The sequence below is a fragment of the Rhinatrema bivittatum genome, chromosome 7 (genome assembly GCF_901001135.1).
Source record: "Rhinatrema bivittatum chromosome 7, aRhiBiv1.1, whole genome shotgun sequence".
Classification (NCBI taxonomy): domain Eukaryota; kingdom Metazoa; phylum Chordata; class Amphibia; order Gymnophiona; family Rhinatrematidae; genus Rhinatrema; species Rhinatrema bivittatum.
This window is the reverse complement of record NC_042621.1, coordinates 133,512,160-133,533,663: the sequence shown is the minus strand read 5'-3', so window position 1 is coordinate 133,533,663 and position 21,504 is coordinate 133,512,160. Positions and strand designations below refer to the sequence as shown.

The following is a 21,504-nucleotide window of genomic DNA, read 5'->3' as shown; positions in this document are numbered from 1 at the left end:
TTACCAAATGCACAATTAAGAACATTTGAATTTCCAAATACAAATCAAAAGCATGAAATACATAAAACACTTGATAAAACATTTAACTAAATAAGAACATTTAAACTAAACATATTAAAATCTTAAAAAGAGTATCTAAAATTAGTAAGAAAACTAAATTTTTTTTTAAACCTTGCTCCATTTCAACATTAGAGTGTGGTATGATCCCTTGGTCTGTCTGAGAAAATGCCTCAAATCCTTGTGACTTCTAAGAAGGGAGTCTATGAGAAATTCTTAGGGGGGGATCTTTGCCATCTGGTGTGAAGTAGGTTTGCATGCACTACTACTACTTCCATTGTATACAGGTATCTTATGCCAGACCTGTTTGTGGCAATCCAGTATCAGTTGCCTGTTCCTGCCATAGAATGTTCACTAAGCTTTTTCTTTTGATATCGGGCTGGTCTTCATGGTGGCAGACTACAGTATCTAATTAGGTAGAAGATTTTATATTTTGTTATGCCCTGGCAGGTCAGATCCTTAAAGTTTTGCTGTCATCCCCTGTTACGGATGAGCAATTTTGTTTTCTCAAACATTACACAGAAGTCTATAGCCCAGATCAGCTCAGCACAGAAGGCCAGCCACCAACATGCACTTCACTTCTGGTTTTTCTGAAGGCAATACATATACTAGTGCTGTGACAGATTATATACACTGCAAAAAGTATAAATACTCAATTTACCAAGCTAATGAATACGTTTCATAAAATTAGGTGTCATTTTAAGTATTTAGTTTAAAAAAAAAACCAAAAAACTAAGCTGATATTTTATGAAAATTACAAAGCCTTCTCTGTGGAGCTTTAGACCTCTGTTTTCACAAAGTGACTCTTAACAGTGCAGTGGCATTTTCAATAATTTATATGTATTTATATACTTGTATAGTTTTTGTATAGTTTTTATACAATGTGCCTTATAATTCATCCTAAAAAGCATGCCCTTAGCAATATGTTATAGAATAGTAATAGTATAAAGAAAGTCAAAGCAGGGTTAATTTGTAATAGGCAATACTAAAAGAAAGGGTATTAAGACGTCTTTAGTCAAATGAAGCACGGAAGTGGGAGCATATCAAATTGGAGAACTGGTTCTACCAGAGGGGGGTCAAGATGGATGACCAAGAAGGACATAGAACTGAGTATAGGAAAATACTGGGAAATTGACTTGGAGTGATAGTGATATGAGCAGTAAAGGAATGGACTACTAAAATCTTGAATTTTGTAGTTTTCAGGCAAATAGTTTAACGTGATGTATTGACTATATCTATGGTTCTGAAAGACCAGATGAGCTGCAGAGCATTTGCATATTTGAAGTAGAATGAAATAAGGGGCGGGCAAACAAAAGGCTAGCATGTTACAGTAGAGAAATCTTGACTGGATGAGCATTTAAATAAGCTGGAATGCTAAGAAATGAGGAAACAGGTTATTTATGTTTAATATAGAAGTATAAATTGAAAATTTCTGTACAAAATTGTACATTTTTATTTGTGTAATAAAGTTTGTAGTCCCACCTATATCAACTGTTATAGGTGGATTACATTAAAAAAAAAAAAAAAAAAAAAAAAGCAGAAGCATGAGCTGTTTAGATGTAGTTTGGAGGTTTCTGCTATGGGTGACAGGGAAGTCTAACAAGGCTAAGGTGAGAGTGAACATTGTATGTTTCAGTGATTAGAAGCCATTATCAAGCAAACTTTACATTTTATATTACAGTCAGATAAACCAACTGCTTCATATCAAGAAGACAAGTTAGGTAAGTGCTGTTTCTTGATTGTGTTCATATTTTCTGTATCATTCTCCTTACTAGTCTGGACCCTTAAGTCACTTTTTTTTTTTTTTTTTTTAAATATACGTGAGGACTTACACAGTCTTGAGTCTAAGCTCTCTCCTTGCTCTCTAGTACATCATTGATTTCCAACAGGTGGAGACATTCATTCCTGTGTGTGTGTGTGTGGGGGGGGGCGTGCCTCCCTCCCTCCCTCCCTCCAAAAAAAGAGAACCTGAGATAACAGTATTGATTTCCTCGCCCAGGTTGAGTTAAGACAGATGTAGTGAAGTTAGAGGAGGGCAAGCTCTTACAATAAGTGATGAACTGCTCGTGGGACCTGAAACCAAGAACTTGACAGTGGCATCAGTCAGAGTTCATTCTTAGTTATATGTCAGGACTTGGAAGAAGGTGTCAATGTTGCAGAAAGGCCTGTGGATTTCTCAACAATACGTGCAACGAGCATTTTTTTTTTTTTTTTTTACTGCTGTATTGCTGTTCTACTCTTACCTCTCTGGTCTGTATTCTAGCTACTACTGGTTATCAGCGAGAGAACTCTTACATAGGGAGCCTGAGATTTTTGTTCGATAGTGCCTGGGCTATCTAGGACAACTGTTTTTCTTTGGGTTTAACTAGTGATTAAATTGGAATACCCTCCTTTACTTTAACGGACCCTTCTTTTGAATAATTGTAGCAGCCATTTTTGTGTATGAAGCTTACCTCTTGGGTTGGTCCTTGATATCTTTAGGTTCTCAGACACCTCTACTGTCGGAAACTATCAGGTTAAATATGTGTGCTGACCCATAGCTTTAACAGTTTGTGTTATCTCAAATCAGATAGTGGAAAAGACAAGGTCTCAGTCCAGAGGTAGATGTCGGGACAGTGGAAGGTGTATGCACCCTTCTGTGACTGAATCAGTTTGCTTTGGTGTGCTTGCAGTTACAGCCAAATATTTCAGAAATGGCTATTCTGGTTCTCTCCATGTTCCATTGACTGTTTTGAACTTCTCTCAAGAATAATCCTAACAGAGGAGTAACTAAAATTAAGCTTTTCATGATTAGTTAGCTGGGCAAAACGGTTATGGCTGGCTGATTGTTTTATTTAGTGATGCACCTACTAATGGTGGTATTGCTGATATTAATATTAATTTATCTGATTCTTTTGTTCTACTATTGTTCCTTTTCTTTTTTCCTGTTCTGTCATCTTGTATCATTATTTTAGATATCATTTGCCTGCAAACCTTTGATAGTGACTCTTAATTTAGTAGATGAGTGGAGGGAAGGAAGACATGGCTTTCTCTTGTGCTAGGGAATAGTCCATTTGCTGCTTAAACTCTGAGGCAGAATGCCAACAGAAATTGAGTCTTTTTAGTGGGATTGCCAATGTACTAACTAAAGCATGGCATTTCTTTGATCTTGGTAAAGAATGCTTAGATCAAGGATTATGCCTTACTGGAAATAGTTTAAAAAAAAAAAAAAAAAGTACAAAAATTCTAATTCACAAAACTGTTTAGATTTATTTGTAGAAAATGGAATCAGCTAGACAAAACTGAAATTCCAAGAGAAGTATTCAGATTAACTCATTAAAAGAATAAAGACACGTGGACCTCTGTTAGATCCAGCAGTAGTGGGTCTTTTTCACTGGAAGTTGCTTCAGTCCTTAAAGATGTTGTAGATTTCAGGGGTGGCCATCTCCAATCCTCGATGGTTGCAAGCCAGTCTGGTTTTTATGATATCCCTAATGAGATAAATTAATGTACACACTCTTCCACAATTGATTGCAAATCTCTCTCATAGATATTCTGCACACCAGTCCGGATTGTGGCCCCTGAGGACCAGAGTTAAACAACCCTGCTGTAGATTGTAGGATGTCATTGGCCCTAAAGAAGCTTTAAGAAATGAATGGGGTCCTGCTTGAACTGTCGGGCTTGTCTATTTATTCTTCTAGGGCCCTAAGTCTTGATAGCAGAGGATCTTACAAGACTTTTCTTTTTTTTTTTTTCTTATCTCTTCTCCACGTGTCTTTTGAAAGGGGTCCCTGATTTGAACATTGGTCTGCCTACCTGCCTGACCCTTCATCTTAAGGGAACATTTTTTGGTTCCATTTTGGAAAGAATTGTTAACCTGGTAGAAGTTGAAAAGATTTTTCACTGAAGGCAAGTAGGTTCACCAAATAACACAAATAGGTTAAGAGACTGCTTGGCACCAATGGATTCTTCCAGCTTTCTAAAAAAAAAAAAAAAAAAAAAAAAAAAAAAGTCTAATGGCCTTTCACTAGTCAGATGTGGATTTTTCTTCAATGGCCTGTGCTTAAATTCAAATCTGCTTTTTCCCTTAGGCTTTTTTCTTTAAACTCCTTAATTCTCCTTAGCTGTTTTCTTTGCATCTAATAGTTTTTTTTTCTTCACCATGTTGATCTAGCCTGTGATTTTTTTTTTTCCCTTTGACGCAGCCTCACAAGTACTCTGCCAGGTCTTTTTGCTTCTTCTCTTCAGCCATTTTTGACGATAGATAATTTTCTTTGTTTGTTTTTCACTTTATCAATTTTTTCACAGTATTGTAGAAGTAGACCAGCAGCTCCAAGTTCTGTACTGAGGGCAGACAGAAGATTTCTATCACTGACCATTCTGATGTTTGCTACAATTGTCTAGGACAAGAGCATGATGACTCAGGCTGTGGCAAGAAATATGGAGCCCCACTGACCTGGTGGCTAGGCTGTGGCCAAACTGGCCCTCACTCTGACAGAGCCAGAGAGAGCCAAAGCCAAGCAGATGATGTGAAGCATCAAAATGTCTTTGAGAATAAGAATGTGCAGTAACTTCTGCATCATCCCAAGCTGCAGCGTTTGAAGGTTAGCTCAAACTCCCAGGCAAAGATCCTATCTCTGCTGACTGTGCCACTTGCTGTGAAGTAAGTGCCGCGGTTTTCCTTGTGCCTCGCGGGTCTTCTCGCCCCCCCCCCCCCCCCCAGTAACATCAGGGTGTCTGCATAAGGGGCCCAGCATGGTGCCAGAGGCACATAATAAAGGGACACACCCCCTTCTGCATCATCTGCATTATTGTACACAGTTTTCTCCAAGCTATCAAGATTTTTGCATAACAATTACTGAGAGTTATATCTCAATATTGCTCTTGTCTTATTCTCTCTTTGATTGTATTCTTCTCATATATACTGATATCTTTTCACTAGATAAGCAGCTGAATTAGCTGCTGTTGTCTGGGTTGTCTTCCGTGCCACTAGGTGGCGGAGCTCTCTAAGATTAGTAAAGTCTTTCAGCTAGGTGGTCCCTCTTGTAGCTTCCCGCGCTTGCCTGAGGCTCCTCAGTTGTTTTTTTCCACGCGACTGTTCGCACGCGGAGCTCTTTTCTCCTGAGAGGAAAATTTCTGTGAGATAAAAAAAAAAAAAAGTCATCAAACCACAGGAGAGAATTCAATGGGGTTGGGATCACCTATCAAAAGAAAAAGTTCAGGAGGAAGTGATGTCACAATACAAAATGGATGTCTGAGCCCGACTCTCTGACCCCTCCACGAGACTTTTCGAAAATTTAGACTATTAGCCCCAAGCGAAACTTAAAAAAAAAAAAAAAAGTCCGAAGACAGTGCATCTGGGGGTGCCGATCATGACGGGGGAAAAAAAAACTGGTCGAGCACATTTCTCGTATGATGCAGGAGGATCCTGCTTTGCGATCCTGTCGGTGGAATCGGGAGCTGGAGACCATGCGCAGCAGTCGGGGGGGGGAAGCATAGGGAAAAACAACACTCTTTGGTTTACAGCAGCCTGCCTGCCCTGCTGACTGTCTTGCATTTCAGAGGGAGGTCTATTGAGTCGTAAGGACTCTAAGCTTGAGCAAAAGGAGCCTCAAGTGTTCAGTGCAGTGCCTCAGCTTGTTGTGTGTTGCCTGCATATAACACAGCATGGGCCCCAGTGGGTAGTTTTGCTTGTTTTTTTGCTGCACAATCAGTGACTTCAGTCTGAATTCTGAATACCCAGTATTTGACATATACGGGGTTACTGTTAAAAGTACTACTATTACTTAACATTTCTATAGCGCTATTTGAAGTATGCAGTGCTGTGTTGAAATATTTGCTCAGCTTAATTTCCAAATGTTGTTAAGATCCTGATCCTGATCCTGATCCTGATCCTAGGATCCCTGATCCTAGAGACTCTAACAAAAACTGATTTTAATAATTGGTTTGAAGGGATTCGGAGCGATATTCGCTCCCTCTGAGAGGATGTGCAGGCTAACATTGAAAATCTCCGTGCAGACCTGGGTGAACTCAGCAATCAGGTAGAGGAGACGGAGGGGATTTTAGAGACTCAATGTGCAGTTCTCTGCGCTTATTGCTGATCTTAAGAACCGGCAGGAGGAAGCTGCCCTCAAAATGGAGGATCTTGAGAATAGATCTGGCGGGCTAATATTAGGATCCGAGGCCTCCCCGAATTCGCTGACACTATGACGGTGGTCAGGAAGATCTGTTCGGCCCTACTGAGCTCCGGCCCCGAACAGAGCCAGGAGGAACACTTGAGAGGGGATATAGTGATTGAGAGGGCTCATCGGGCCCTGGGGAATTCTCCATGTAACACCCCAAAGGATATAATCACATGCATGCACAGCTTTCTCATTAAGGAGGATATAATGCGGTGCGCCAGACGAGTTAGCCCCTTCAGCTGGGAAGGGCATGAAGTGCAAATCTACAGTGATTTGGCGCCAGCAACTCTGCGAAGGTGAAGAGAGCAGCAACCCCTTACCCTGGTGTTGCGAAAAGAAAATGTGAGGTACAGGTAGCTTTATCCCTGGGGCCTGGTGTTTACCCTCCATGGCGTTACTTCTCAGGTTAAGTCAGTGGACGAAGTGGTTCCTATTTTGCAGGCGGTGGGAATAGCTCTGGCCCGTGGGGAGAAGCTGTCAGTCGGACACAGCATACAAGCCCAACCAAAATAACAGAGGGTGGGAAAAGGAGGTCGTCGCCTCATGTGGAACTCTGCGAGCACCGGCAATCAGAATAAAGATGAGCCAGCGTGATTTGATTTGATGGACTCCACTTTCTCACTCCTGGAGGGGAAGTGGGGAGGAAGTTTTTCTCTCTCCATTTTTCCAGCCTGGGAGAGTTGCATTTGAAATTGACCATGAGGGTGGTTTTGCACCGGTGACGGTCCATGGCGGAAAAGCTGATGCATGCCAGATGGCGTCAGAGACTAACTGGCCATAGCATAATGCGAGGTTACAAAAGGGACATTTTCTAGGGATCCAGCCTGGTGGCTGGCCCCACTGTTTACTAGTTACTAATGATTGTTATGGTTTGTTAGTTTGCAGGCCGCTGAGGCAGGGGGGGTGCAAGACCCGCTGATCGACATAGTTCAAGTGAACGTATATGAGGGTGCAGGGGGCTATCCTCAATTTGACAAGTCTACCTATATGGTGGGCAGGGATTTAGTGGGGGAGAGGGGATGGGTTAAGGATGGGAGGAAGGAGGGGCGGGGGGAAGGGGAGGAGGGGGGGGGAAGTGTTGGTACTGGCAGCCAGGATACTGGGGTAGTTGTGGGGAGGTGATATGGGTGAGGGGGGGCCCCTCTGAGACTGAATATCTTGCAGCTGCATGAGAATGAGAGGGGGGGAGCCAATCTGAGTTGAATGGCTGAGTACAAATGTATTTCTTTGAAAGTTAAAGGCCTGAACTCCCCATATAAGAGACAAATGCTCTTTAAAGAGCTTGATAGATTACACGCTTCCATAGCATTCATCCAGGAGATGCACCTCCGGCACCGTGATGAAAGATTACTTTCCTAGCGTGTAGCCAGATGGACTCAGAACAAATGGGTATAGTGTGCTCGTGCTAGCAGTTGGAGACGGATCTGACGTCAGCACGGTACATATTACCCCCACAGGAAGTGAAGCAACTCAGTAATTTCCGTCTCCAAAGCAGTTTGGAGAGCCTGCACGCTCGCTGAGCGAGTTTTCCAATACTACTTTCTATTTTCTACTTCTATATTCTACTTACTAAATTTCTACAGGAACATCGAGCCCCGCACTCCTGCGGTGATACCCTCGGGTCCCTCCCCCAGTTGAGTTTCCCGGGGTGATTTCCGCGATCCCTCGGAGGTCTAGGCCTCGGTCCGGTGGCCGAATCGCGGCAGGGATCTAGCCCCCGAGCGTGAAGGGTTCGGGTCGGGCTGAGAGGCGCCTCGGTCCCGGCGTGGACTTAGCCCTGAGCGAGACGAGTTCGGCGGCTTAGAGGCAGCGGGTGCATTTCCTCAAGCGCGGCGGTGAAGGTATTTCCCCTCTCCCCCCGCAGCCGGAGACCGCCCGGGTTCCAACCGGGAAGTGCCGAGGATCAGGTAAGGCGTACATCTCTTACTTTTGGTCTCCGAGGTACGAGGATCGGCGGTGTTGCCTGTATGCGGCAAGCCGTGGAGGTCGCCATTTTGTTGGCCTTGTTCAGGTATTGAGCGCCCATGATAGGCGCCTGTATATGATTGAGCGCATATTGGATATCATTGAGCGTATATTGCTGACCGCATATTATTGAGCGCATTTTGGATATCATTGAGCGTATATTGCTGACCGCATATTATTGAGCGCATATTGTATATTATTGAGTGTATATTGCTGATCGCATATTATTGAGCGCATATTGGATATCATTAAGCGTATATTGCTGCCGCATATTATTGAGCGCATATTGTATTGAGCGTATATTGCTGCCGCATATTATTGAGCGCATATTGTATTGAGCGTATATTGCTGCCGCATATTAAGCGCATATTGTATTGAGCGTATATTGCTGCCGCATATTAGTGAGCGCATATTGTATTAGGCGCATATTCTTCAGCGCTACATTCGCAAGCCGCGATGGAACATTCGAACGCCCCAGCGTCTCCTGCGGCGGCGCCTCCTGATTCCGGCGTAAAAGCTCTTGGCCTCTGCTCAGCATGCCAGCTTAGAGCCACGCACAGCGAGGAGCCAGACTCCCTTTGTGCCCAATGTGAGGAGGCAGTGGGAGCCTCGGGCCAGGACCAGTCTCAACCGAGGTTTGCTGACAGTTCTCCAGGGGCCACCCCGGATCTAGCGGGCAGTCTCGACCAACCTGGGATCCTGGGGGACCTGGTACCCCGACGACTAGAGTCCGCTTCCATTTCCTGGGTGGATCTCTTTAAGGGGATCCATGCCTTTGTACAGATGCAATCAGCTTCCCGTCCAGGCCCTGCTGCTGCTCCAGCGGATCCTGCCCCTGGACCTTCGCGCCCTTATCGTGGGCACCCGCCTCCGGGCAGTCCGGTTCAGGCAGACCCTGATGTCTCGGAGGACGAGTCCGAACCCCCCGAGGAGGGGGAACTTCCCTCGGGGATTGAGCCATATCGAACCATGAGGCGGTTCTTTCCCAAGGAGGATCTCTCCGACCTGGTATCTCAGTGCCTAGCGGAGTTGGCTATTACAGGCCCCAGCACTACGGTGCCATCTACGCAGGTGAACCGGTAGATGTAGTGTATTTGGATTTTCAGAAGGCGTTTGACAAAGTCCCTCATGAGAGGCTTCTACGAAAACTAAAAAGTCATGGGATAGGAGGCGATGTCCTTTCGTGGATTACAAACTGGTTAAAAGACAGGAAACAGAGTAGGATTAAATGGTCAATATTCTCAGTGGAAAAGGGTAAACAGTGGAGTACCTCAGGGATCTGTATTGGGACGGGTGCTTTTCAATATATATATAAATGATCTGGAAAGGAATACGACCAGTGAGGTTATCAGATTTGCGGATGATACAAAATTATTCAGAGTAGTTAAATCACAAGCAGACTGTGATACATTGCAGGAGGACCTTGCAAGACTTGAAGATTGGGCATCCAAATGGCAGATGAAATTTAATGTGGACATGTGCAAGGTGTTGCATATAGGGAAAAATAACCGTTGCTGTAGTTACACGATGTTAGGTTCCATATTAGGAGCTACCACCCAGGAAAAAGATCTAGGCATCATAGTGGATAATACTTTAAAATCGTCAGCTCAGTGTGCTGCAGCAGTCAGAAAAGCAAATAGAATGTTAGGAATTATTAGGAAGGGAATGGTTAATAGAACGGAAAATGTCATAATGCCTCTATATCGCTCCATGGTGAGACCACACCTTGAATACTGTGTACAATTCTGGTCACCGCATCTCAAAAAAGATATAGTTGCGATGGAGAAGGTACAGAGAAGGGCAACCAAAATGATAAAGGGGATGGAACAGCTTCCATATGAGGAAAGGCTGAAGAGATTAGGGCTGTTCAGCTTGGAGAAGAGACGGCTGAGGGGGGGGGATATGATGGAGGTCTTTAAGATCATGAGAGGTCTTGAACGAGTAGATGTGACTCGGTTATTTCCACTTTCGAATAATAGAAGGACTAGGGGGCATTCCATGAAGTTAGCAAGTAGCACATTTAAGACTAATCGAAGAAAATTCTTTTTCACTCAACGCTCAATAAAGCTCTGGAATTTGTTGCCAGAGGATGTGGTTAGTGCAGTTAGTATAGCTGGGTTCAAAAAAGGTTTGGATAAGTTCTTGGAGAAGTCCATTAATGGCTATTAATCAATTTTACTTAGGGAATAGCCACTTAGTAGCATGGGATCTTCTTAGTGTTTGGGTAATTGCCAGGTTCTTGTGGCCTGGTTTTGGCCTCTGTTGGAAACAGGATGCTGGGCTTGATGGACCCTTGGTCTGACCCAGCATGGCAATTTCTTATGTTCTTATACCATACTTTTCCTGTTGGTAAGAAAGTGGACATACTTCTTGTCCAGTTAACTGAGTAATTTGACAAGCTCCAGTTGCCACGCTGTATTGTGGCAGCCCTGAAAAGTTTAGAACCCATGCCTTGAACTTCTAGTTCTTCTTGAAGGCAGCATTTGCGCATGGTTAAGGGAGAAACTGGGTGAATTCCTGAACAAACAGGTTGAGTTCTGTCACCTGATGGAGACAAGTGAGTTATGTGAAAGGCATGTAGGTCACATTGCCTACAATGCTTGAAATGACTTGTCTTCAGGGAAAACAATTGCATAACTTTTTCAATAAATTTTTCTGAAGATTGCAGATCACCAATCACATAATTACACCTCCTTTTTGGAGCTTCTCCTCTGTGTCAAAGCTGTTATATAGAGCTGAAGGGAGCCACAGCAGTCCAGGAACTGCTGAGCATGAGCAGTGAAAAGCTTTTAGGTCTTTTTTTTTTTTTTTTTCTTTTTTCTTAGAAAGCTCTGAAAGAATTTATGTCCATGGACAAGCATAACAGAGCCACACAAGATGGGTGGCATCTTGTGATGGCACCAGGTCAGTTGCTTTTCCTCTTACAGCTCAGGAAGTTTAATCTTGTCTTCTGAACATGCGTGAGTTTTTCCATGCTAGCGTCTCTGCATTGGATCCTCTCTGTCTAATTTTGTCAGCACAACGAACAGTTGAAATTTTCTTTTCATGGTGTCACCACATAAATTTTTTTTTAACTTTATTTTTATTAGATTCTGTAACATATTCATGAAATAAAACCAAGGTAATGAACATCAAACACCCAAGTTCAACAGGCATAATGTTCATTTTTTATGTCCGAGAAAGCTACATCAGAGAAGGGTAAAAACCCCATGAGGTGTGGACACAAGATGCCCATACTAGACTTGCATTCCCTTTGTTTGAAATGCCTCGGGCCATATCATGACACTTGCCAACTGTGGTCCCTGCCGGATATAGAGTACTGTCTTATAGGGAGCTCTGTCAAAGCTCATCAGATTGAAGTAAAATGGAATTGCGCTTAAAAGAATCTTCTCCAAGTTGAGAGAGAACGCATAGTAATTGAGAATTGATTTCACATCAAAGGCATGACACATCAGTGCCAAAGGGACTCAGCATTGAAACGTCAGTGTAAAAAAATCAGAGCAGAGAATGATCGGCACTAAAGAAGTTATCTTACCCGAGAATCCTTAGCACTGAGAACAAGGTGCAGAACCTTCTGAGCTGAAACATTGACGCCAAGACTCATCAACGCTGAAGAAACATTACATGGATCGCATAGTGCCGAAAATTCAGCACGGACATTCAGACTCTCAAGATACCTTTTCAGAACTGAGCTCGGAAAGAAATGTACTAGGTAAAGGCAACACACAGAAATGTCTTCTATGTCCTCATCTCCAATAGTCAAACCTCAAAGTCGTCAAGGCATATAAATTCAGGCATGTTACCACAGCAGCCAATACAAGAACATTATGCTTTTGTTAAAAAAAAATTATAGGTGGACTTTCTAAAAATGTACATGAAGCAAACGCCCACAAAAGATCCCTCATTCATTCAACCAGTACTGGAAAAAATAAGGATCTATCTCTACAAACAATCCTCCTACCTTCACGAGAGACAAGTCTGACACAGCTTCTTTTATACAAACCGTGTTGGATGATTCACCAAATTCTTATGATTCCATATTATTGGACTCACAATTATCTTCACCAGATCTGCTATTTGGCTTGATTCCTGAACAACCCAAGAGCCCAATACCACCAGCATACCCAAATTTCTTACAAAAGATGACTGAATCACATTCAGTTTAGAGGAGGATTGTGTAGGTTCTAACCTACAGGGAGCCCTCAGTTTTATCCAATCGCTAAAGCAGTACAAGGCATTACCAATGCAAGATGCTCTCATGAAGGTTCAGACAAAGATCTGGAAAACACCTTTGTCAGGTCCTCTGGTGGTGAAAAATATTGATGTTAAATACGGGATTCAGAAAGGCCAGGGACATGAAAAAGTCCAAAATCTGCATGATTATATCATTATTGAGTCTACCATGAAAAAGGTAAGAAAACCAAAAACCTATTCCAGTTTGCCTCCGGGAAAAGACACAATTGAGCTGCTGTGCAGGTGAGAATAAGAGCGCATCAACACCAAATGATCCAATACTTCTACAATAATCTTAAAAAGCTGCATGAAAAATAAGATTACCAGAAGAGGAGCAGCAACTCTTCATTGGTATTTCACTGGTATTTCAGAATAAAATATTCCCTAGAACTCACCCCAGCTTCCTACCTAAAGTGGTATTGTAATTCCATCTAAATCAGGAAATACTTTCCACTTTCTTGCTAAAACCACATACCACTCCAGCTGAATGAATTATACAGCAGAAGAGCTGTATTATTCTATTTGGCTAGTATGCAGTCATTCAGAAATTCAACTCAACTTTTCATATCCTACAATGTGGCTAAAAAGGTGTAGTGGTAAAGAAACAAATGTTACTAAAATAGCTGCTTTGATGTATTTCTCATTGCTATGCAACCCTAGGAATACATATACCACAACCATTAAGAGCACATCAGATACAAGCTATGGCTGCATCAATGGCACATTCCAATTTATCGTCAATTCAAGATATCTGTAGAGCTGCCACATGGCCAACAATATTCACTTTTACAAAACATTACTGTATGGATAAAGACTTGCATAAGGACAGGATATTTGGACAAATGATGCTTTAAAATGTATTTCATTAGTCAAACCAACTATTCGTAGCATATAGTACGGGTTGCACACCAAAAATCAAAGACAAAAACTATTTCAGAGCAGTTTTCAGCTGGGGAATCTCATCTTGTTTGGCTCTTTGTTTGTCCATGGAGAAAGCAAAGTTGCTTACCTGTAACATGTGTTCGCCTTGGATGGCAGAACAAACAGCCACATAATCCTTCCTTCCTACCTGGGAATTTGCAATAGGTTGGAAAAGGACTGAAGGAAGATCCTGCACAGGGTCACTTGCACAAGAAGATCCATGAATGCTCAGAAGGCAGGATTAAACTTTCTGAGCTGAGAGAGGAAAAATGATTGACCTGGTGCTTCAGATGTCATCCATCTTGTGTGGCTGACTGTTCTGCTCACCACGAAAGACACTTGTTACAGGTAAGCAGCTTCACTGTCTGGTGCCAATAACAGTCACTTGACCTACTTGGATGACTGAATTGCCATCTTCAGAGAACACCTGTTAAGGTGAGCAGCTTCAATTTCTATCACAGGAAAAATACAGAGGAAACCTTGTCTTACTAGTTTCAGAATCAGATTCTCAGACAATCTACAGAAATTCTTTTCAACAGTGATCAATGCAGCAGAAATTTATACTACACAACAAGCCGTTCAGGAAGCTGAGTTTCTGATCTTAATTTTCTGTCAGTGATCTGTAAGGGAGGCAGCAGCTTTTGGGGGGAGGTTTGGGTTCAGTCACTTTTGGACTGCAGGATCTTAAACATTCTTCAGCCTGGTTACATGGAAGGATTTTAATTATTTATAATTTTAATATGGGTAGTTTTATTATGTGTACTATAATTTTTATTGTGTTATGGACTAATTTTTGTGACTTGTACATTGTTCAGAATGTGGAGCATCTTTTACAGATAAAATCCACTGTACCAATTTCTGAGCAGGAAAAGTTATCTGAAATATGTTTGTTAGTTCTTGCTGTAGAAGTCTGCATTCTGGCCAGTCCTGGATTTTGAGGAACTGAAAGGACTGTTTTTTATTTGCATAAGAAAATTTTAAAACTAAATAATAGAGACTTATGATGGTGTTTCCTCACAGCACCCAAGCTGTTGAGGTGTAATTATTTGAGGTCTCTAACACCAGAACAATGATTTTGTATTTTCTTTGATCCCTTAGTTGTTCTATTTGAATTGTTGGAATATTTACAACCTACAGTGTAGTTATGCGGTGTTTTATGCACTCAAACAGTGATGCCATTTCTGCAAGAGCACAGATAATATTCAGTCAGAATACGTATGTTTTCTTAGCATTCAGACAGGTTAATCCACGACCAGTGGGTTATGCACCTCTATCAACAGATTGTGACGTCTGCTTTGCTCAGTCTCTGTATATATACTCCTGCACTGACCTCAGCTCCCCAATATTCTCCATCTCCAGCAGATGGTGGGCATACATCTCCCTACTGGGGATTGCTTAAAAAAAAATGGAGAAAAGAAGGAAATTTTTGCCCCGCTCTTCTGTGGTGAATACCCTATGTCCTTCCCTCAGTTGAGTTTTCTTGAAATGATATCTGTGGATCCTTCCTTCAGTAGAAGCCTCATTCTGGTAGCTAGTTTTCTGGTGTGAACTTAGCTGTAGAAAGGGAAACAGCTGAGAGACTAGCCCTTTCCCCCAGCAGCTGGAGACACTCTATACTAGCTGGGATGGACTGAGCTCAGGTAATGGGGGGGGGGGGGGGGGGGGGAGAATTTTAGGAATTCCATTCCCCTTCCGGTCTCCAAGCCTCGGCGCATTGATTTGATGTCCATTCCTGCCTCGGGGTGCTTGGGGGAGTCGTGACAACGTGGCGGGTTGAGTAACCTTTTGGCTCGGTCCCGCTCTCAAGTTTTGCTCAGACACTGTGATAGGCCATGGCGGCGTTCATACACTTTTCTATGTGCAAGTCTGCCGTAAACAGTGCCTGATGTTGGTTCATGCTTGCACGCCCAGGTTTGTGCTCAGGTGGGTGCCTACCTGGACTGCGTATTTGGGCACCTAAATTTTGGGCATCCATAGTGGGTGCTTATTAAACAGAGCTTGTTTCCTGGAGCCCTGTCCAGGCTCGTTTGACTGTCTCGTTCCCACCCGGGATAGGGAAGCTTTGGTACATCCCATGGTCTGGACTGATCCGGGTACGTACAGGGAAAGGAAAACTAGTTCTTACCTGTTAATTTTCGTTCCTGTGGTACTTCGGATCAGTCCAGACGCCCTTCCCTGTTTGTCTTTCTTTTCTGTCCTCTCGAAGCTTGTTCTTGCAGATTTTGTTACTTCATTCTTTGCAAGAATACTGAGCAATTACACCGGAAGCCTTGGTCGTTCAAGCACCAAGTATATGCAAGAGCGGTTAGTCATACCATGTTTCTTACATTGTTCTGCAGTTGCTCAATTGAGCTTTATGGTTACTTGCTTGATCCTATTCTGGTTTTGTTGTTTTCTGCTTTGACAGTGGTTTATACTGAAGGGCTGCATATGTCCTCATATAGGATACCCTTTCAGTTTTGGTCTGTCTCCACCTGCTGGAAAGGAGGGCTCAACCCACGGTCTGGACTGATCCGTGGTACTACAGGAACGAAAATTAACAGGTAAGAATTAATTTTCCTTTCAATGAGTCAGACTATAAATGAAGCCTTTTTCAGATACTCAAGAACTAGGATCTTTCTCTGTGAATGCATATTAGTTTGATTTTATAATAAGCTGCTGTGGAAATATTTTGTCTGGGGAATAAGGACAGGACTTGGTCGGGGGGGGGGGGGGGGGTGGGGGAGGGTTGGGTTTGTTATGAAATCTTGTGAGACTTGATATTTTGTTGATTTTCACCTGTAAAAGGAATAGTTACTTAATGGTATGCTAGCCCAGTGATTAGTGTTCTGTACTACGAAGTGAGAACTGTGAATCTGTTCCTGTCTCAGATTGCTTCTCCTTTGCTTTGATGATCACAGCCCATGGGAAGCATGAGGAGCCAGTTACTGCTTACAGCAAAGGCTTATGAGTGATGTAGTAATACTTAAGTAACTCTGAGTGAACTGCCTCCAGATGTTTTCTTCAGTGATTATCTATCTAGGGTGATGATGGGAAGGAATGAGTCCATTCATGATGGCTTTGTGATGCAAACCAGTCAAGGAATTAGGAAGGAGGCTGTGCATGTTGGCTCCCTGGTAAGAGCCAAACGAGAAGGAGTGAGAAGTTGATGGTTTCCTGGTGAAAGCCAGATAGGAAAGCATGAGAAGAGACCATGCTTAGAGTGGAAAGGGATAAGGTTGTAGCTCATACTGGTGAAAATAGAAAAATATAAACACTGACATTTTCTTGAAGTTTCTAATGCTTTAACTTATTTGCAGTTGTGAAAAAGAAGAGAGGTCGTGAAGATGAGACATACAGTATTTCAGATATCATTTCCAAAGAGGTAAATGCTGTGGGATGTAATTTGTGTCCACATCAGTCTTTAGTACAATTTACTTTACATGCTACTGTCGCATATATGCTCAACTAGATTTTGCTGCAGAATGAATTAATAATCCAGGACAAATTTTGGGTGCTTCATCAGATAAAATTGTAGATATTACTTTTTAATAACACCTTCAGAGAGTTTGATTATATGGTATGGTATACCAGGTTCTTGGGATTTTGTGGCATGAGGTATAAACAAGTCCCTTCGGTCACCCATGATACTATCAGATAGCTAATACTGTGCTAGTTATAGATTAAAGGTGAATAAGAGAAACTAAGCTCCATAGGGTACAGCAAACCTGGCAACCAAAGTGTTCTAAGATGGTTTTCTCCCCCACCTTCACTCATATGCTGCCTGTCAGATTTCTTTAACCTTGATGACTTGTTTTTTGTTGTATGCTTAACCAACCATCTTATTCTCCGAGGAAGCAAGGTTTTTTTTAAATATACCCGTTTGGTTAATCATTTTTCATATTGTCCCAACATTGTGTTAAGTATATTACTGTTTTTACTGTAGACTGTTTGATTTCCAGCTGTGCCTAATGAATATCGCCTATGTGTGGATGATACTCAAACTTTGCTTCACTAGGCATGCTCTCTCCCTTTCACTGTCTCTTGCTTCTAATGCAGCTGTTGCTGACCCATCAGTTTTGTAGTGAATGTTTGTGTACTGCTTAAAGCTTACTCTTTCAAGTACCGTATTTTTCGCTCCATAAGACGCACTTTTTCCCCCCAAAAGTGCGTCTTATGGAGCGAATATAAAAAAAAAAAACTAAAAATCTAACAAAACCCCCCCCACCCTCCTGACCCCCCCCAAGACCTGCCAAAAGTCCCTGGTGGTCCAGCGGGGGTCCAGGAACGGTCCGGGAGCGATCTCCTGGGCTTGGGCCGTCGGCTGCCAGTAATCAAAATGGCGCCGACGGCCCTTTGCCCTTACTAAGTCACTGGGACCGACCAATGGCAGCGGTAGTCCCCGTGACATAGTAAGGGCAAAGGGCCATCGGCTGCCAGTAATCAAAATGGCGCCAACGGCCCTTTGCCCTTACTATGTCACTGGGGCCGACCGCTGCCATTGGTCGGCCTCAGTGACATAGTGAGGGCAAAGGGCCGTCGGCGCCATTTTGTTTACTGGCAGTCGACGGCCCAAGCCCAGGAGATCGCTCCTGGACCCCTGCTGGACCACCAGGGACTTTTGGCAGGTCTTGGGGGGGGGTCAGGAGGGTGGGGGGTTGTAGTAAATTAATTTGGCAGGTCTTGGAGGTGGGTCAGGAGGGGGTGGGGGGTTGTTAATTAATTTAAAGGGTTGGGATGGGGTTTTTTGGGGGGGGGGAGGGGTTCCCAGAGAGAAAAGTTTTCTGATCTTGGGAGTGGACCAAAATGGCCCTCCCCAGACTTGAAAACAAAATGGGGAGAAAAAAAAAAGCTATGCACTCCCCTGATTTGCTCCATAAGACGCACTGACGCCCAAGAACAGTGCCGGTTTAGCACAATTTTTTTTTTTTAAATTTTCCCCCTCTGAATCCTAGGTGCGTCTTATGGTCAGGTGCGTCTTATGGAGCGAAAAATACGGTATGTTTTGTTTTTTTTTTTTGCTTTTTTTTTTCTCCGATCTGCTTTCATCCTACTGGCATTTTTCACCTAGTACCAGGGCCAGGTCTACCAGGTGTGCAAACCATGCATTGGCACAGGGCAGCAGTTTCTGGGGGTGGCAAAGAATAGCAGCAGTCACAGCCTAGTGGGTGTAGACCAATGAGCAGGGAAGCCGGGGTTCAAATCCTGCTTCTGCCACTGATGCTTCTTATAATCTTGGGCAAGTCATTTTATCTCCTATTTCCTCAGGTACTCACTTGTAAACTTTTATAGGCAGGGACTTATCACATCTGAATACTTAACACCATTATTCAGCACTGTATACGTCCAGTTGCAGTATAAAAATATTAATACGTCCTGACAGCCTCACAAACTCAAGGAACCATCAGCACTTTAAATCATTCATTGCATCTTTCGTGTGCACAAATAAAAGCTGCATCAAGCACTACTTTTCATATTTGTGTTATAGGCTTTGGGTTGGCTTTTTTTTAGGTGGTTTGACTTGATTTGTGCCAACATCTCTGATAGGACTTGAGTTACTAGCTATAAGCTTTGTTTCCAAGGCTTAATGAGCAAGGAGTGAAATAGCTTACAGGCTGATACAGTACAGTGCGCTCTGAATAAGGGGTAAGGGAAAACGCGCATGTTGATGGCCCTATTATGTATGCGCGTGGGATACAGAAAGTAAAATGTGAAGCCAAACATCAGAGCGCACTGTACTGTATCGGCCTGTTAGATTGCGAGCTTTCTAGGGACAGGGAAAATACCTAATGTACCTGGATGTAATTTGCCTAGAACTACAAAGAAAAGGCATGAACTAAGTACACACACACACAAAAAAAAAAAAAGTCCTTCTGGAAAGGTAGCTGCATTTAGTGGAGAAGGAAGTTTTTAACAAACTAGAGCTTTTCCTATTCAGCCTCTGCTTTCTGCTTTAACACCCCCAGTCACTCCTGTAATTGATGCAGCTTCAGAGACGTCACAGGAGAAACTGGTACATTTGTAACCCCATCCCCAGTTGCGGATTGCTAACCGATGAGGCCATAAGTATTGTGCTCTTTGGGGAAGGGACCTTCTCGGGCTAGCTTCACACGGTCTCTTTATTTCAGGGCCTGGATCCTTCATGGGGTGGGGGTGGGGGGAGATGACTCCCAAGGCCCCGAGTGCTAAGGGTGGCTGCGTGTGTCTTTGTCCCAATGTGTGCTGGGTGTGCCAAATAAACGACTGGAGTCATTGTGCAAGATTCCAAAAACAATTCTTTACTGATGACGATGTATGAAAATGGCACAAACCTCGATCCACAGCGACACAATGTATTGGTTTGTTACAATGTCCTCCTCAATCTGTGCAGGAATGTCAAAGGCCAGCCAGGGGAATTCCTACTCTCCAGAGCTTGGAAAAATAGGGTGCCCGGGTGGGCAGGACGTCCTTTTTGATGGGCAGAGCCCCTCCCCCTTCCAGCCGGCAAGGCGACACAGTTAATGTGACTGCACAGAGGGATGAGCGCTCTCTTCCCAGGTGGTTGAAGCACAGGGTGGGCATCTTCAGAGGTATTAGGCTTTGCCTTTACTCACAGTTAGTTGATCCAAACATTCTTTGCTCTAATGCAGTCCTTTGTTCTTTTCTTTGAATCCCTGATGGAAGGGATCCCCTGAAGCAGCTCCCTGTGCTTCAGGCAGGCAGGGGAAGGGCAAGCAAAACTCCCTCCTGGATGTTGAACTCATGGTTTTATAAAACTGGGGTATCTTCTTAAAGCGGGTCATCCCTAACCTGTACAGCCCCAGATCCAGGGTTCCCCGTTCCCTGTGCCCAAGCGGTGTACAGGCTCTAGCCAAGGCCCTTGCCACTCAAAAAGGTTAAATCTAAAAAATAAATAAATAAATAAAAATATATATACCCAGAGGGAAAATCCTAATCAGACAGGTTGTGGACTGGAATAGAAAGATCTCTCCTGACCCTGGTCAGGACCATCTTGCTTGGCTCGTCTGACTGGACCTGCAAAAATAAGACTAAGCTCCTCTCTATGTACTCTCACTGAGTGCTAACCAAAAGGATTGCCTCCCGAGTTGAAGGTGGGGAGCTTAATGGTAATCCGGAAAGGTGCCAGGCTTACACATTGCATTAGGATAGCCTTGTAAAAGAACTACATTAGTGCTTGCTGCTGAAAATCCTGGAAACCCTGGAGGAACAGAAGAGAAACAGACATGGGAAATGACAGAGGGGTTAGGAGGAGGAAGACAGAGGTACAGAGAGCCACAAGGAGGAGAGGAGAGGCCCGGTGGGACTGGGTGTACATACCATACATTTGCAAAGGGGGGGGGGGGGTGCGTGCTAGCAGCCGCAGAAGGTGCCATGGGACTACCAGCAGAGCCTAACCCGCCAGCAGCCGAAGAAGGAGAGAGGATGCAAGCTGAAAATTAGTGGCCCAGTGTTCCTGTGCTAGCACCTGCGCACAGCTTTACCCTTGGTTGCACACCATTTTTGCTCCCCCCTTCCCCCCCCCTGCCAGCAGGAAGGCAAGTTGAGCCATGGTGGAGCTTATCCGACCAAGACCCAAAGACAACAGGAGGCCATGGTGGGAACCTCATCCCACCATGGCCTGAGGACTCCAGGAGGCCATGTGTCTGTGTGAGCTTGCTATGTGTGTGTGAGAGCCTGTGTGCCTATGAATGTTTGTGTGAGAGCCTGTGTTTGTGTATGTTTGTGTCCCTGTGAGAGCCTATGTGTTACACATAAGCTCCCACAGGCATGCACAAACACACACAATGTATCTTTGAGGGACAGGGAGCCTGTGTGTGTGAGAGAAGATAAAATTTGTGCGGCCCTACCTCTTCGAATCCATGACAATCTCAGGGTGACTGGAAATTAAGGTCCCAGGTATGGAGAGCAGGAGACTTTTTTTTTTAGTCCTTATTAGTTTTAATTTTTGGATGTAATTTGATGTTTCTACCCTTTAGAAATATTTATTTTTTTTGGGGGGGGGGGGGGGGACTAGAACATTTTTTGGTTATTGGATTTTTTATTCATCAGATGTTTTGAAATATTTTATTGGTGTTTGGAAAATTTTAGATATTCTATCCATTTACTGGTTTGAAATATTCTTTTTTTGAATATGGTTTTAACATTGTTTTATATTTCTTGATTTTATTATTTGTTTTATAAAGAATAG

At 43.4% G+C, this 21,504-nt stretch overlaps 1 protein-coding gene across 2 annotated transcripts in view; it reads left to right on the top strand.

Moving 5' to 3' along the window:
- Window positions 1-21,504, top strand: part of HELLS (helicase, lymphoid specific) — a 330,133-nt gene that overhangs the window by 116,969 nt on the left and 191,660 nt on the right. For both annotated transcript variants that reach the window (XM_029609169.1, XM_029609168.1), the window contains exons 5-6: window positions 1,739-1,778; window positions 16,637-16,701. In XM_029609169.1, the coding sequence (XP_029465029.1) occupies window positions 1,739-1,778; window positions 16,637-16,701 (105 nt within the window). The remainder of the gene's footprint in view (window positions 1-1,738; window positions 1,779-16,636; window positions 16,702-21,504) is intronic.